Below are 16,909 nucleotides of genomic sequence, written 5' to 3'. Positions count from 1 at the left end.
CATTTTTCAAAAAAGTAAATTAGATAACTCATTAATAAGTATGCGAAAAATGTTTGTGCAGCATCAGCATGAATTTCCAATGTACAGGTTCTAGATCCTGCATAAATATAAACTCCTCCCTCATAGCCTTCAGTCACTTTCCCTTAACCATAATCCACAGCTGCCCACCATGACTATATCTCTTTTTCAATCATTTAGTGCTCCCCCTCCAAACTCCACATTGTCTTTCTATCAAGTTCAAACCTAGGTATGCAAATTCTTCTTATCTACATGTACTGTATTTGCATAACCTAGAATTTGAATTCTCTTACAGGAGGGGTGAGAAATCTTTTTTGGTGTGGAGGTCAGATTGCAACCACCACCCATACCAGTCTGGCGGGTTGTATGATGGCTAGCAGACAGGCCCCTTCCCCCAACATCATCCAGCCCCACCCCACCCATTTTTCCTTTCTCTGTGCCTCTTTCTGAATGGAGGAAAGCACACCTGGTGCTTGGAGGAAAATTTCCTCCAAGTGGTGGCCAAGTTGGACACCTCCTTCACATGCTGCCCCAATCAGGAAGTCGTGCAGCACATGAAGGAACTTGGCTGTGCTTGGAGGAGCTGCTCCTCCAAGCAGAAGCTGGCTTAGGTGCCTACTTTGTGCACTGTCCTGACTGGAGCAGCAAGCAGCATGCAACGGGAAGGGACAACTGTAGCTCCATGTCTCTCTCTACACAGAGAAATTTAAAGCTGGGTGGGGATGATGTTGGGGAGGGGCCAGGGCTCCACAGGCCAAATTTTAAAAGCTATGCTCCATATTAGTGGTTTTCAAACTTTCTACCTTCAAGGAACCATTTTCACATCTGCACAGGAATCACTGCAAGTCTGCCACAGAACTCCAGCTTATTGCAGAAAACACTGGAACATATAGTTCAGGGGTAGGGAACCTGAGGCCCTCCAGATGTTTTTGGATGACAATTCACATTATCACTGACGATTGGTCATGCTGGTTGGAGCTGATGGGAGTTAGCATCCAACAAAATCTGGAGGGCCATGGTTTCTCACCCTTATTCAACCCAGCATACACTGGGTTCATGTGATGTAAGCCACTGGCAAGGCCTGCTGGGCCTCACTGCTGGTAAACATGAATGGAGAAACAAAGCTAGCCTTCTCTTATGGCTGCACATTGCAAGGGAAGATAACAATGGAACACAAGCTATTTTTCAGGCAAGCCCATGTATTATTATAGATCTTCACACTGAGTAAGCCATGACAAGCTTTCAAGGAATCTCAGGATTCCCTACACTAGTCTGAAAACCACAATTCTTATGTCGTTAATTGTGTACTGTTCTACTTTAATACAAATACCATTAATTATAAACTAGATCACTAAGGCAACACTTGAAGCCAATCATGAGCACCCCAATCATACTCATGCTTCTGGTCTTTCTGACTTCATTTTTGTTGTCCACTATCTCTCTCTCTCCTCCATTCCACCTTTCCTATGGGCCCTGCTGTTTCCCTGGGCCTACTGTCTTGGACTCTTGCTTCCTCTGCCTAACCTACCATTTCCTACTTCCCACCATCCTTCAGGCCAATTTTATCTCCCCTGCCCCATACCTGTGGAGGGATCAGTGTACTATGACATCAGAGCAGTTCAGACAATGGCAGCAGACAATGAGGAGGGACCATAGCTGGTTGAGCACAAACTTTGTATGCAGAATTTCCCAGGTTCAATCCTTGCCTTCTCCAGTTAGAAGAATCAGGTAGTAGCTGATGGGAAAGACCTGTGCCTGAGACTCTAGAGAGCTGCTGCCAGTTGGAGAAGACAATACTGGGCTAGATGGACAAATAGTCTGGTGTAAGACAGCTTCCTATGTTCCTAAGGGTAGACCTACTGCTGTTCAGTTTCTCTGTGAACTTGGGGCTGTTAAGCCAATTACAGCATGGGGCTTCACCATCACCACAAAAATGCTTGACTAAAATCTAGATTCAGTTAACTTTGGCTGTTTTTAAAAGAGTGAAGGAATTTTCAATATTCAGAAAAAAATGCATATCATTTTGCATTAATTTCTTGGCATACAATCTGGATTTCTGGTGTGTGTTTTTATTTACTTATTTTTATTTATTTGGCACAGAACATTATCACTTCTGCTGGCAAGGAGGGAATAACACTGCCTATTATTTTCTTGTAACAAAAAGAAATAATACAATAAGGCAACATGCTAAAAGTTTCTCCTTAAGCTTTATCTAAAATATCCTAGATGTAGCAGAAAATAATTGCTTTGGCATAACCAGGGAAATAAACTCACTTGTTTTATGTCAAGATTTAAAAATAAAATTTGTCTCCACATAAACTCTGACATTATTCACTTCAGTATGCTAAATTTCTAAGACTGCAACGTTAAGTCAATTAGGGCGCAATCCCATGGCTGCTAGACAGCAGTTGGATGGCCATAGGACCGGTTAGTTCCCAGGAACTGACCTCGAAGCCTGCACTCTGAGTTCGGTTCCCAGAGAACCGCCTCCCCAACCCCTCCCCCGCCACCTCGTAGGCAGTGTGGATTGTCCCCATGCTCTGTGCTTGTAAAAGCAGCACAGAGCAGGGGGAAAGGGGGCATTCCCGGGGGCGGGGTATTTGCAAGTACAACACTTCCTATGTGTTGTCCAGCTTCCCCACCCCGCGCTCTTATGTCCCGCATCTAGAGGGCCAAAATTGGCCATCTAGCTGCAAATGCAGGGCAGCTGGAGCACGGAGGAGAGGATCCCCTCCGCGATCCTTCTGCTGTGCAATGGAAAGCCAATCACCTCCGAGTACGGAGGTGACTGACTATCCCCATAGGACTGCTCCCTCCGGGTGTAATCCTATACCTATTTACCTGGGAGCAAGCCCCATTAAACTCAATGGGACCTACTTCTGAAAAGACATGGATAGGAATGCGCTGTTAGTTGGTTAGATTAATCAATTAATCTGAGGCACCCCAATATATATATTTCATATAAGTACTTACAAAAAACATGGATAGCAAGTGTCATCTTTATTAAGTTCAGAATTTGTTTCTTTTGAAATGTTTTAATTGCTTTAATATGGTGTTTTATTCTTTTATCTTTCTTGTTCATCACTCCAAAATACTTTTAATGTGGAGTGGTGTATAAATATTGCAAATAAATAAATACATTTAGAAGAGGCATTCTCCCTTTCGCTTCTACACAGAGGAATGCCTCTTCTGAGATGGAACCTAGCATCAAACATGTGGCTATTATTTAAAACAAAGTAGGCTTTTTCTTTAGAACAATTGTTTATTCATATGCAAATTGAAATAAACTAAGGTTGCAATCCTATGTATGTTTAGACAGAAAAAGTCCTCCCTTTTTTCTCTCTAAATGTGCATAGGATTAAGCTCTAAGGTATCTTTAATTAAGAGGCAGCTCTACAGATTTCCTTGTTTTGTGGTCATCATAATTACCATTGAAGAAAAAGAACACACTCTAATAAACACATTTTCATTCATACATTGTTATATAGATTGCATGGCATTTATTGCAAGATTTAAAATTATTCTTTGGTGTTCCTCAACAAATGGAACACCCAAAAGGGAAAAGAATTTTAAAAAATTATTTAAAAAAATATTTATATACCATCTTTCAGTCCTTAGAATAGACCCCAAGGTGGTTTACAATGCTAAACATTCATTTTGATACAATAAAAATGTAAAGCAATAAAAATCTTAAAATAAGTTACTTAAAAATCAGCATCAAAAGAGGATGAACCACAATTTTAAAATAGTTTAATGCTTGGTGGAGTAAAAATGTCTTGGCTGCCTTCCTAAAAAACCCATCAAAGACCGGGCTAGTTAAACTTCCTGTGGCAGAGAGTTCCACAACTGGGGTGTTGCCGCTAAAAAAGCTCTGTCTCTGGTCACTGCCAAGAGGCTCTCGCTTGGTAGAAGAACACAGAACAAAGCTTTTGATAAAGACTGTAACTGATGGGTAGGTTCACATGGGAGTTGGTAGCTCATCAGATATCCTGACCCAAAGCTGTTTAGGATTTTATTGGTAATAACCACCACATTGAACTGGGCTAGGAAACAAACAAACAAAAGCCAGTGCAGATGGAACCAGATTGGTGTAATGTGATCTGAACAGAAAGTGCCAGACAGCGTTCTGGGCCCACTGCAATTTGCACTAATTGCAGTTTACAGACACTCTTCAAGGGCAGCCCAATGTGGAGCATGTTACAGTCATCTAATTTGGATGTGATTAAGACATGCATAACTATGGCCAAATCTGTCTTCTCCAGGAAGGGATGCAACTGGGGCATCAGCTGTAGCTGGACAAAGGCACACCTAGCTACAACAGCCACCTGAATATCCAGGTGCAATACTGGGTCAGGAGCACCGCCCCCCCAAGCTATGACTGGTCCTTCAAAGGACTACAACCCAATCCAGAACAGGCTGTATTTCCATGCCCCAATGAGGTGTCTACTGACTTTCATTACTTCTGTCTTCTCTGGATTAAGACTGTTTGTTAGCTCACATCCAATTCATTATTGCACCCCAACATCAATTCAGGACTTCCACAGCATTTGTTGAAAAAGATCAACAGAGCTGGGGGGGGGGGGGGCAACATGTTGATGACACTCAACCTGAAAATCTCAAATGACCTCTCCCAGCTGTTTCATGTAGATGTTGAATAGCATGGGGAAAATAACTGAATGCTGTGGAATCCCATAAACCAATGCCCATGGGACAGAACTGAAATCCCACCACAAACGTCTGGGAATGCCCAACCATATAGGATTAAAGCCACTGCAACATGGTGACACTTAGCCCCAACCCATCCATATAGTTCTCAATAGTTCATGCCTAGTAGAATTTAAAGCCATTAATTAAGTGCACAATATATAGTCCAATAATTTATAATTGCTGTTTAATCAGATTGCTACTTTGATTTGCTTAGTCTTTGAGGACAACCACATTTTCTTATGCTACATATGTCACATCAGAAGTAATCTGAAAAAATACAAAATGTAAAGCTCAGTTCTGTTTCCACTTCCATGAAGTTGTATGGACATATGGAAGGAAGGCAAGGAAGAAGCATTGCTACATTTGACAAGTAGCAACAATGCCAATGGATATACTTTGTATATCCAAAGTGCTGGTGTTAACATTCAAAGCCCTTAATGGCTTGGGGCCAGGTTACCTGAAGGATCGCCTCCTCCCATATGTGCCTGCCCGGACCTTAAGATCATCATCAGTGGCCCTTCTCCGTGAGCCCCTGCCAAAGGAAGTGAGGCGGGTGGCTACTAGGAGGAGGGCTTTTTCTGCTGTGGCACCCTGGCTCTGGAATGAGCTCCCTAGTGAGGTTCGCCTGGCGCCTACATTGTATTCCTTTCGGCGCCAGGTGAAGACCTTTTTATTTTCCCAGGCTTTTCGCATTTTAGCTTTCTAAAGTTTTATCTTTGCTGTTTTAAATCTGTATTTTAAACTCCTGCACTGCTGCTAGGTTTTATTGTGGTTGTATTGTTATATTGTGGTTTTAATGTTCTGTATATTTTAAATTGTTTTATTGTGTGTTGCTTGGATTTAATTTTTGTGAACCGCCCAGAGAGCTTCGGCTATTGGGCGGTATAGAAATGAAATAAATAAATAAATAAATAAATACTTCCAGTTCTCAATGTATTTCAAGCAAATTGTTCTCTTCAGGAGAGAGAGCTAATAGAAATGCAATAGAAAAATAAGAAACATTCTGCTCACCTCTGAAGAAATCTCAGAAAGAGTGTTGATGAGTAATTGCACTATCTTGCCCTAGGATGTTCACTGTAGGGTTCAGTTCTCTCCCTACTCCTGTTCAATGTGCATATGGGGTGTCTGAATAAGATCACATGGAGACATACAGTTGATGCCATTAGGAGGTTTATGAGATCCAGCTCTCTTTCCATCTGGTTCAGGACCAACAGCCTCTGAACTACCAGTCTCTGGGAACCAGAAGTCATCCAACAAATTGAGGCAAGACTGCACATACTGATTGGCAGGCCTTGTGACTTAGAGAGGTTTGGGATTCATCGATGGTGTTTTGGCTCCATGTGGTCACTCCAGCTCGCTGCATTTGGGATTTATTACCAAGTCTGGATATGCAGATTGCACTGGGGACAGGACTGCATTCTACTAGTTCTCCTTGTTGAAAGAACTGTGGCAAACATACAACCAAAATTCTCAGCTAATCCTGTATCTCTATACATGCAATACCTGCTTCACAAGACTGTTTTTCTCTGTATCCAAACGCTCAGATAGTCAGAAAGTCTAAAGCTAAGAATAAGCTGCCAAGAATATCTCTCTGTATGTTCCAACTCAAGAGTTTACTTCCAGGAGAATGAATGAAGGGGAAACTTGCATGGTGACTCTATGATATACTGCTGTGGCCCCACATATCTGTTTTTTTGCACTTTCAGGATAACATGGGAAAGGGAAATTTTAATATCACCTGGGGGCAGATGAATGAACCTAAATAGTTTTCACTTGAACAGCCATTTTGACCCTTCCTGTAACATGTGGGCCCACCCCACAACATGCCTACTGCCTAAAGCATGCAATCAATAGATTGCCCCTGCAGATCATGAGGCCACAGTCACACACATTAATGGGAGAAAATAATCTCTTATGAAGATTCATAATTAAATTTACATGTTAAAAATAGCATGTTGGAAGTGCTCTCAGAAGGCCCAAGAAAACCACTGCAGACCTTGAAGCACTAATATATATGTGCTGCTGGGACTCAGACCTGCCTAAAGGCAAGCCATCACATTCTGCACCAGTTGCAAACTCAACAAGGATAACCACCCCTTAGATTGGATGGCTGGGTCTAGGCTATGAAATAGGAATGACACTTATCAAGTCCAAATTTTGGCGGGGTGGGGAAGAGGGGTATATCTCTTTCTGAGTCAATAAGTGCTCCTAGCAGCTGCTGCAGTATGGGAGTTTCTGGCTTCATCATTTCTACCTCAAGTACTGAAGACTGTACATCTGAATGATAAAAAGAGGAGAGGACAGGGCCACTTTAGAAAGTCCTGAAGAAACTGTAGTATCAACATTTGGGATCTTCCTACTAGAGACAAGCACTACCTCTGGAACATGGTCCTGCAAGCACTACCTAGATGCACAGTCTCATCAACACCTCATTAATGGTATCAAAGATCAGAGAAAGATGCAAAAACTAAATAGGATACAGTTTGTTCCCCCAATGTAGACAGCTGGCCATGGTTACAAGCCAAGTCTCTTTATCATGCCCAGCTTGGAAACCAAATAGGAATAGGTGCAAGAACTCCATGGCACATTGGTGTGCCTGAAATTCTGATACAGCTACTTGCTTCATGACTTTATCCAAAATAGGAAAGTTGGGCACAAGGTATCAGAAGAATCAAGGAATGAGAGTCAAGAGATAGATTTCTTTAATAGCCAGAAAACTACTAAGGGTGTCTGGCACTATGCTACCTCAGAGGAAAATTGTTTCCAACCTGCAACAATCCCTACTTCTCCCAGCAGGTATTCATCTACAGTAGTTCAATTTGCTACCAATTTCCTACATTGGTACATACTGGCATGATTCAGACGATAATTTGAGGCTTCATAACCACTGCTTATTTTCCTGCTTTGTTAACTAACATCAAGCCAGAGTTCCTTGATTTGGACATAACAAGGAACTCTGGCATAAAACAAGCCATGGTCTCTGTACCATGGCCAGCATATGATGGAGTAAGACAAAGAGTGCTTGCTTCCAACACTCATTTACAGCTTCATAAAACATAGTTTATGAAGGTTTAAACTATTGTCTGAACTAGGCCGTTCAGTCTCTCCCCTGGAAGGCAATGCCTAGTCAAATAGATACATAAAGAAGGACAAAGTTGAGCTTTTCTGGCCGCAAATCCAAACTAATGTCCCTCTGGCCATGGCAAATTCAAGTGATTTTGGCTATAAAGCAGGCACATGAAAAGAACACGTAGTGCTATACTGTATGTTTTAGGCAGAGTCTCAGAATTCACATCTGCTCGAGGCAGAATGAATCTGTAAGAAAGGGTTCATGGTTCACTTGATTCTGCTTTTTCATACTCTCTGGGTGAACTCAGAGTGTGCACCATTAATAGGAACATCATTCCATATCTCTATATGACTTATGCAATTTATGATCTTCCCAAATGTAGACCCCGTAGGAAGCATTTCTTTAGATCCACTAGCGCATAAGTAGGCAGATTTCAGTTTTGCGGGATCTAGTTTATTTTCTTAGAGTACCCTGTGATACACCACCAGATGCAAAGGACACTTAGAATTAAAGAATTCGAAGCCCAGGAATTTGTTTTGGTTACCAGAACTTCACTGAGCTCAGTCTTTCCACACAAAAATCCATTCCTGGTTACCCCAAGATTACTTCATTTCAGCAATATGTGTGTGTGTGAGCATATGTCTTTGTTGTTAAACAACTAGGAGTCAGAGATCATTGCTGATTTATTGCAAATCCTGATCTAATTTCTGCCCACTAGCATAACTGTGAGGATGGTAGAACATCTCTTCATTTTATCATTTTCAAACTTTCTAAATTCCACATTGACTTATCTACCAAGAAGCCACTGTGCTTTGCTGTTTTCTAGGACCACCGCCTTATATGAACTGACAGTGAGATCTAAACACACCTCTGCAGAAGAAAATAAATGGCAAGTGGTGGAAAGAAGCTTATCTGCTGTTACTTGCTATCTCATTGAGGAAACCCTCATAAGCTTCTGAGGAATCACACGGTTTTGTTATCTCATTGAGGAAACCCTGATAAGCTTCTGAGGAATCACACGGTTTCTCAAACATGGCCTTAAGTCACCAGGATGTATTTACAGAACCTTGATTAGGAGGTATAGGGAAGCAGTAAAAGAAAAGGTGTTACAGTAAGTTTTTGTCAGCAACTGAAGTAACTGTAGTTTTCTAGATACGAAAAACACCATTAACCAGCATGTTCAGGGGTTACAAACATGTACAGATCCCTAGGACATTTTGCTACAAAGATCATAAGCAGCATGATCACTCATATGATCAAGGTATGCTTTTTCTAAGCTGTTTTTATGCCAGTGTTTTTTTAAAGCTGGTGTAAAAATGGTTTTGGGATATATTTTTTAAAATAGGTAATTTTAAGATTAAGGGAGACAATTCTTTTGATTCAATAAATAGTTTTCATATTAAAAAAAAGCCAAGAGGGAAGCTGAGAAACAGATAAGGCAAGTTCCAACAATATAATAAAAGCAATTTGTCAAAGACAGATAATACTTGGGATGCCTTAATTTAACGCTTCAATTTCATCAACAGAGGTTATCCTTAATACAGCCAAGGTGACTGTTCCTTTCTGTCTGGTCCATGCAATGTTATGAACTTTCAGTTTTATTCTAACTTCCCACATCTCTGCACCCTGCCTTCCCCCACTTTTAATTTTATCTACTACTTCTATTGCTCTACCTTTGAAAATGAGCAAAGCAGATCTACAAAATGGTTTTGAACCAGATGCTGAGAATCTCATTGCAAGACATTGAATGTTTGATACATGAGCTATCAGAATGACTAACTGTATGGATCTCATGGCTTTTAAGACATTTGGTGGATCAAAACACATGTTATTTGAGAAGTTCAGAAAGATCACTATATGAACTAACCCAAAGCAGTATTTATATTTTGATAGAAAAATAGAGGAATGCATTAATGAATTCTACAAGTTATATGCCAGTTGATGAGGTGAACTTCAATAACTTAAGCCAAAATATTTGGAGAAGGGTTCTGCCACAGTACACCATCACTGTCAGTCATTTAGTCTACAACAGAGGCGGGCAACTTGTGCCCGCCCCCAATATGTTTTGGCCTCTAGCTCCCATCAGCCCTAGTCAGTATAGCCAATAGTGAGGGATGATGGAAGATGTAGCCCAAAACACCTGGAGGGCCACAAGTTGCCCACTCTTTAAACAAAGAAGTTTTCTATATAGTCTAACAAGTAGAGAAAACAGACTTTTAATGCCTGTATAAATAGAACTATGCCGTCTTTCATTAAGTTGGGATGATGGAATGAGATGTTTGAAGGGACTTATTAAGGTTTTCCTACCAATGTTCCTAAACAATGTTCAGAGGTGTTATATATTTAGAATATGAAGGTAGACCTGTACCAAGATTAATCTTTTCCAGAAACTAGTGGGAAGAACCAGGATGAAAAGTTTATTTTTGTTCTTTTTGCTGATCAAGAATTAGAACCATTCATATCATTCCTTAAATTAGCAACAGCCCAGGATTCTAAAGCTGGAATCTCTATATGTATTTAAATGAGACTAAGTCCTATTGCACTCAAAGGGACTTCCATATAAATATACCAAGGAACAGCCTGTAATAAATACAGGTTATTTTTTTCATTATCAGAATTCTTTTCCTTAAACCAAAAAGTTTTCTATATAGTCTAACATGATTTGGAGTTCATATGAAATGGCTTTATATTTAGTTTCTAAGCGATAGGAAAAAAAAATGAAACTACATGCCAATTCCTAATGTTTTGGATCCTAACTTCCTTATGTGCAGACCACGGAATGGGGCTTTTCTGCCTCCCCTTTTCCTCTACAGCTTTGTTGCCCCTCCCCTCTGCTGTTGAGGATGGGGAGTCCCTTGAGAATGGTGTACAATATGGTACAGTAAGCTGCAAATGCATATTAGAGTCAATGGAAATTGCATAGACCCAGGCACAAATGGAAGAGCACATCAAAATCTTCAGGCTTCAAATTTATGCACAATTACTTATTAAGTCCCACTGAACTTATTTATGAGCAAACATGCACAGGATCAGGCTGCAAGATATAATTATTAAAATCTAGTCTTAACACAGAATAAATACAGCCTCAAACCGCAAATAGATAAGGAAACATATGGGTATAAGCTCATCCGTATACTATCCCAAATGTTTTCAGCATGAAATAAGTGTTAGTAGGATTGTAACTGAATAAATTTAGCATAAATTTGCTTCAGTTTTATATGTCAAATAAAGGCAGTGCATGCATGGTCTGTTAAAAAAAAGAGACAAAGCTCAGTGTCTAGAGTATGTGTGAGTGAGATCTAAGAAACCTAGACCCTGAAGGGCCTACTGTAGACATAATTTTCAAGAAATGTTTCTTGGAAATGGTTTCTATTTCATGAAGCACTACAGGAGCACTTCCTGGAAAGCTCAAGAATAGTTCAGTGTTCAGCATTTCTTCACACCTAAGCTATTAGGTGATGATGTATCAAGAGTCAAACCCAAAACAAAACAGGGACATTTTTACTTTCTGAAGTGTGATAGCCTCAAAATGTTTGCTGTTGTTTGTCTTCTGTATTGACAATGTCAATCCAGGCCTCAAAGCTAAGCTAGACATTCTACTTAAAGTACATTTCCCTATAAGATGAATAAATGCTAATATACCATGTGATATAATGAAAATGAAAGCAGTGTTGCTACGTTTGGCCTTCTTTGTCCAGTATACCTTTCTCATCCTTAGTTCTAAACATACATTCTAACAACTTTATTTATTCAAAGATGTAATTTATCTTTGTGCTAATAGTGGGAAATAGCAACTTATTCCCTAAACTGTGTAGTGACTGCACAAATTGGGAAGTCAAAGGATTCCAAGTATGGTGTATTTATGTGTTATTTACTGGCTGAAAAGATGTATTGCCCTTAAGATGGTATAATCTGACATATTCAAAAAGCAAGCAAATGAGAATGGATAGCGTCAACAAGTTATTCTTCAATTGGGAAAACCCCCTTCTCCTCAAGTGAGTGTTTCTGGCATTACTCATTACAGCCATTGTATACTGGAACAAGAACATGATACCAAGCGTTCAGCTTGCCTTCCTACACAGATGTTTCACCAATGCTAGGAGTAGAAAATAGCCATAGTACACAATGCTCCAATACTAAAAGCAATTTAAACAGGTCATTAACAGTAACAACTAGAAGAGTTCTGAAATCCTTGTGATACAACTGCTTGAAGATTTAAGGAAGGGGTGCCAGAGTGGAGAGACGTTTGTGCAGCTCTTATGTGGGCAATTACAAAGAGTTTTCCCCTTCTGACATATCCCAATCAGTACTTTTTTGTACACATACCTCGAAGAATTCTCTCCTCATGGCAACGTAGAAAGTCCCAGATTCTAACAGTGCCGTCATCAGAGCATGTAGCAAATTTATTATCCGTGGGTGAGAAACTGTTACATGAAGACACACAGCAGGGGAAAGAAGTCAGCATTTAACAGATCATCTAAACTTCTCAGACAGGGCAAAATGTTGGTCAAGTGTTAATATATACTGATGGAGGCACCTGAACATATTGTGCCCAGAAAGGTATACTTCATCCCGTTGGCATAATTCAGTCCATTTGCTTAACAGAGTTCTGCTATGTACCTCCGTAGAATAAAGTTCTTATTTCTGCATTTTGGTCCCCAACCAAATGGAGACGGCTTCTGCAGAACTTACATTGTGCCCTGTTCCACTCATGGTTGAATGGATCTGCACTGTCTCTGCAATATCTGTATAAAATGTGAAACTGACAAAAGCAGGCATTCCATGCTTTTGAAAGAAGCATGGAAGAAGCAATCCCGGGGAGTTAATACTAGGTATATTTCTTCTTCATCCACAGAGTTCTTGTAATAAGAGAAAGGGGGCAGGGACAACTACAAGTCCTTGATGAGTAAAAAATAAATCATGTATGGCCTACGTAGCTCTGCCCCACCCACCCCCAAAAAGTACTGAGAGAAGATTTGCCACTCTAGTAAAATCCTAGAACCATGGAAGAAGCTTCAGGGCTTGTGAAACTTAATATAAAATATGGAGAAATGGGTAGCAGTCCCTCATGGAGCTATATTATGCTTTGGTTGGACCATCACCAGTTATAGATGGGTAGCCACTTCTTTTCTGATAAGTGAACAACCAAGGAAGAATCTGTTCAGATTATTCAAACAGTAGTCCCCTTGAAATTCCTGGAACTTTGTGTGTGAGAAAAACTTTGGAGAAATCCAGTTCACAGCTACGCTAGTGTACATCTATATAAATAACTTGTTAACCTTTGCCAGGAAATCCTGAATCAAGAGGGAAAATGGCAAATTCAATGGAAAGTGCTTCTGTGGTAGTGAATCTTCTTCCCCAATGGACAGCACCAAAACCTGAGGAAACACTGCTGTCGGTTTAGTTTGCTTCTGCAGTTCCTCTTTCAGGCACACTTTAATAAAATAGATTTCCTTTACTTATATCCCTTGCTTAGACTATAAGCATTCTTCACACGCTTCTCAACAAGGAAATACCACTTCATTTTTATAGTAAGTATACATTTGCGCAGGTGGAGTATTGACACTGAACCAGGAAGATGTCCTAAAGTTGTCTTGTCAGCTTTAGATTTCGAACTTGAAGAACCCATTCAATATTAAACATGACTTCTGGATGTGGAAATCTGTGTGGGTCCTTCATGCTACTGGACATCTTGGCCTCACCAAGCCAAGCAGTTCTTCACTTTATTTAGCTTTTTATGTTGTGAGAACTATGCAGCTGTTTTATTTCTGGATTATATTTTATTCAATTATATTATTAAAATCTGAATTCTTTATTTGGAATGAAATTGTCATCTTACACAGTGAGCATAAAAAAGAATAACTGATACACATTGTGACCATATATAAAAGAAACCAATACCAGTGCAAAATGCGGCAGACAAATACATCTCTAACATATTGCAGAGGCAGATACTGGGACAACACTATTTCAGAGAAATGCCAGCAAATCCATGAAATTGTGGAAACAAAGGAAAACATGTTTATGTGGTGCAGGACATTTCTCAGAATCTGACAACACCCATGCACGTCTGCACCCAGAATACACTCAGAGAACAATCTAATCATGGAAATAGGAACTACAGAAAATGGTATATTGTGTATAAACCTGGCCTCTCTAATCGCCTCCTTATGTGCCTGGAACATCTTGACGTTGTTCATGTTGGACTGCCAATACTTCACATATCCCCCATGGTCTGCTGTCAACATCCACATGTCATTGTGTGACCAAGTCATAGCCCTTACTGGACTGTCATGAGCCTGCAAAGTCAGAAAGAAAGGAAAACTTCTAGTGAGGGTGTTCAAGTGATCTCAAGCATTATCACCTCACCAAAACTAGAAAAAACTCTTATTAAATGTAACGTTGATAAATGTAAGAATGAAAAAATGGAATATATGTAAACTTATACATTTTTTTGGTGGGAACTATTATCAAAATTTCAGTAGCATTACAAAATTACTTAACATAGTTAGTATTTTGTTGCCAAATGTGTTTTAATTATCACAGAAAGGAGAAGTCTCTCATATTAGAGAAGGACAAAAATGAACTTAATTTAAAACAAGGGTCCCCAACCTTTTTGGTTTGGTGGGCACATTTAGAATTTTGAGAGAGTGCTGTGGGTGCTCTCACAAAATGGCTGTCAGAGTGGTTTACCCATTCACAAAATGGCTACCATGGTGGGTATGGCCAGTCACAAAACACCCAGTTTCAGCAAGGCAAACTGGTGAGGCTAAAGGAAAAATAATGTGTCCAAGAACCTAAGCACAAGGTAGAGGTAGGGTCAGGGCTTCAAAACATAAAACCACGTTTGAACCTACAGTTTTGTGCCCCTATACCCATTTCACAGAAGGCAGATTGGTGATGCGCAGAGAGAAACACCCACCCAGAGGCAGAACATCCACCCACACCAATACAAAAAAACAGAAGACCAGGCAACACATACACACTAAACCCAGGCAAAACACATATCACACCAAAACCAAACCAATCAACCAGCTAATACACCCCTCCTCCAAACAGGCAAAACACACATATACATGCACAGTACAGGCAAAAGACCCCCTCTAGATCCACAGGACATTCCCTGTGAGCCCCTTGCTTCCTGGAGGGGCGGGGGGGGGGAAGAGGCAGCAGCTAGGCATGCTCCAAAATTAAGCACAGGAGCCCTCACCATTTATTTTCTTCTAGGAATGCCTCTGGAGTCTACATGGGCTTCAGAAGCATTTTTTTGAAATAAAAGATGGCACTGGAGGCCATCTTTGCAGCATGCCAGCCTCCCACTTAAGATCTAATTTAAAAACCCAACAACAAATATATATCTAGAGGGGCAGGGAGTCCGGTGGGCACCATGTTGGGGACCCAAGATTTAAATGACTTCCTCAAAATCTCAATAGCTAAATAAAAAAAGAAATGAAAAGTCTGAAATGGCTCTGACTCCCAATACTCCATCCACTTACAGTGGATGTTCTCCATCCACTTAAAACTTGTTCTCCATCCACTTACAATGGAAAGAAAGCAGACACTACTGACAGAATTAAAGATCAGACAACTTTTATATTGATTTACCTGTAATATTGTTTCAAAGTTGAAAGTAAGCCCATTCCATAAGGTGAATTCTCCACTAGAAGCCCCAGTAACCAAGCGCCTCCCTTCAGGAGTCCACTATAAGAGCAAACATGAATTAAGACTGTATTAGAACACACACTGTTACTCTATCACTATTGCAGAGTTGATTGCAAGAATGGGCAACATGTACTTTGTTGTACTTTGTACAAGTTGTACAAAGTTGTACTTTGCAGCCTTCCCTATGTTGGTTTTTACTTACAGTGTCCACACACGAACACTTTATTTTTTATCCCATGCACTATTTCCAGTGCTTTGGGTACTAGTAGATATATGTTCTGTCCACTAGTGGATATATGTTCTGTCCACTTCTGTGTGACAGTGAAATACCATCTCTGAGTCAAATGAAACTGGTCGCTTTTTGGAAAGTTACCACTGAGACACTTAATTCTAGGCAATTTGACACAATGCTGTGTAACACCATACTTACCCTAACAACGAAAACTGGACATTTTACTTTATTGGTAGATGTTCTAACAAATTTTGTTGTTACAGCATTCATAGGATTGTTCAACATTCCTATTGGTGGGACCAGCTAGAAGAGAGAAGGAAAAAAGGTTATGTGGTACTTAATAAAACGCCCCCCAAACCCTCCCAAACAATAATTTGGTTGTAAGCTTTTGCTCTTGAAGGTGTAAGGCTCCAAACAAGCTCAACGTTTGTAAAGACACTACCCTACACATTAAGCACACCAAGCATCATACTGATTCTAAGAACTATTCTACATAGAGCTTGGATCCAGCGATCCCACTGTGCAAATAGTAAATGCTTCTACTTGTATAAGGGTTGTCTCTGTGTTGCCAATTTCTCCTTTCCATATCTGCAGCCCCCTGTCCTGGCCCCTTTAAACCTAGATCCAGAGGATATGGGGAATCCTCCGGAGCAGCTTTTCAGGGGGGCACAGGAGGAGTGAGGTACTTGGTTACACACATTCACACGCAATCCAAAGTCTCTTCTGCTCATTTTGTGGGATCTTTGAATCCAAGAATCCAAGCCTAGTGCTTTAGACCTACTCAGCACATTAGAAGGCAACAAAATACATTCAAGTACTATCACTTTCTTTCAGACACGTGTTGAATTAAGTTTCTTTAGCACAAATTCACACCATTATTCACATCTCCCACAGTTAAAGCAACAAATTACAGTTTATACCAAATTCTTCATTCTTTCAGGAAGAATGCTTTATAGTCCAGAGCTCCAAATAAAAATGTGTACTCACATCATTATAATACCCTCCATCAGGCTGAATTGCCCGCATATCCCGTTGGTCTCTTTGCCATACTCTATTCTGGAAAGAGCAAACATTTGGTTAGTATTATTGGCTACAGAGCACTGGCTAGTTTGGAGCAATTGAGAAACAGGGTCTGCCATCTGCTCTTTGAGGGTAGAATTATTTGTGGAAAAGGGGAAGCACAGTATTTAATTTTACAATTAAATATGAAAGCCTGGTAG

At 40.2% G+C, this 16,909-nt stretch overlaps 1 protein-coding gene across 4 annotated transcripts in view; it reads right to left on the bottom strand.

Moving 5' to 3' along the window:
* WDR33 (WD repeat domain 33) overlaps positions 1 to 16,909 on the bottom strand; it is an 81,101-nt gene that overhangs the window by 46,703 nt on the left and 17,489 nt on the right. For all 4 annotated transcript variants that reach the window (XM_084846743.1, XM_084846742.1, XM_084846744.1 and 1 more), the window contains 5 exons: positions 16,677 to 16,745; positions 15,888 to 15,992; positions 15,401 to 15,496; positions 13,943 to 14,094; positions 12,122 to 12,219 (listed from right to left, as the gene is read on the bottom strand). In XM_084846743.1, the coding sequence (XP_084702869.1) occupies positions 12,122 to 12,219; positions 13,943 to 14,094; positions 15,401 to 15,496; positions 15,888 to 15,992; positions 16,677 to 16,745 (520 nt within the window). The remainder of the gene's footprint in view (positions 1 to 12,121; positions 12,220 to 13,942; positions 14,095 to 15,400; positions 15,497 to 15,887; positions 15,993 to 16,676; positions 16,746 to 16,909) is intronic.

The sequence above is a fragment of the Heloderma suspectum genome, chromosome 3 (genome assembly GCF_057233095.1).
Source record: "Heloderma suspectum isolate Gila_16-S chromosome 3, 16-S_ref, whole genome shotgun sequence".
Lineage (NCBI taxonomy): Eukaryota > Metazoa > Chordata > Lepidosauria > Squamata > Helodermatidae > Heloderma > Heloderma suspectum.
Note: the sequence above shows the minus strand (reverse complement) of the source record. Positions and strands in the feature narration are given on the sequence as shown.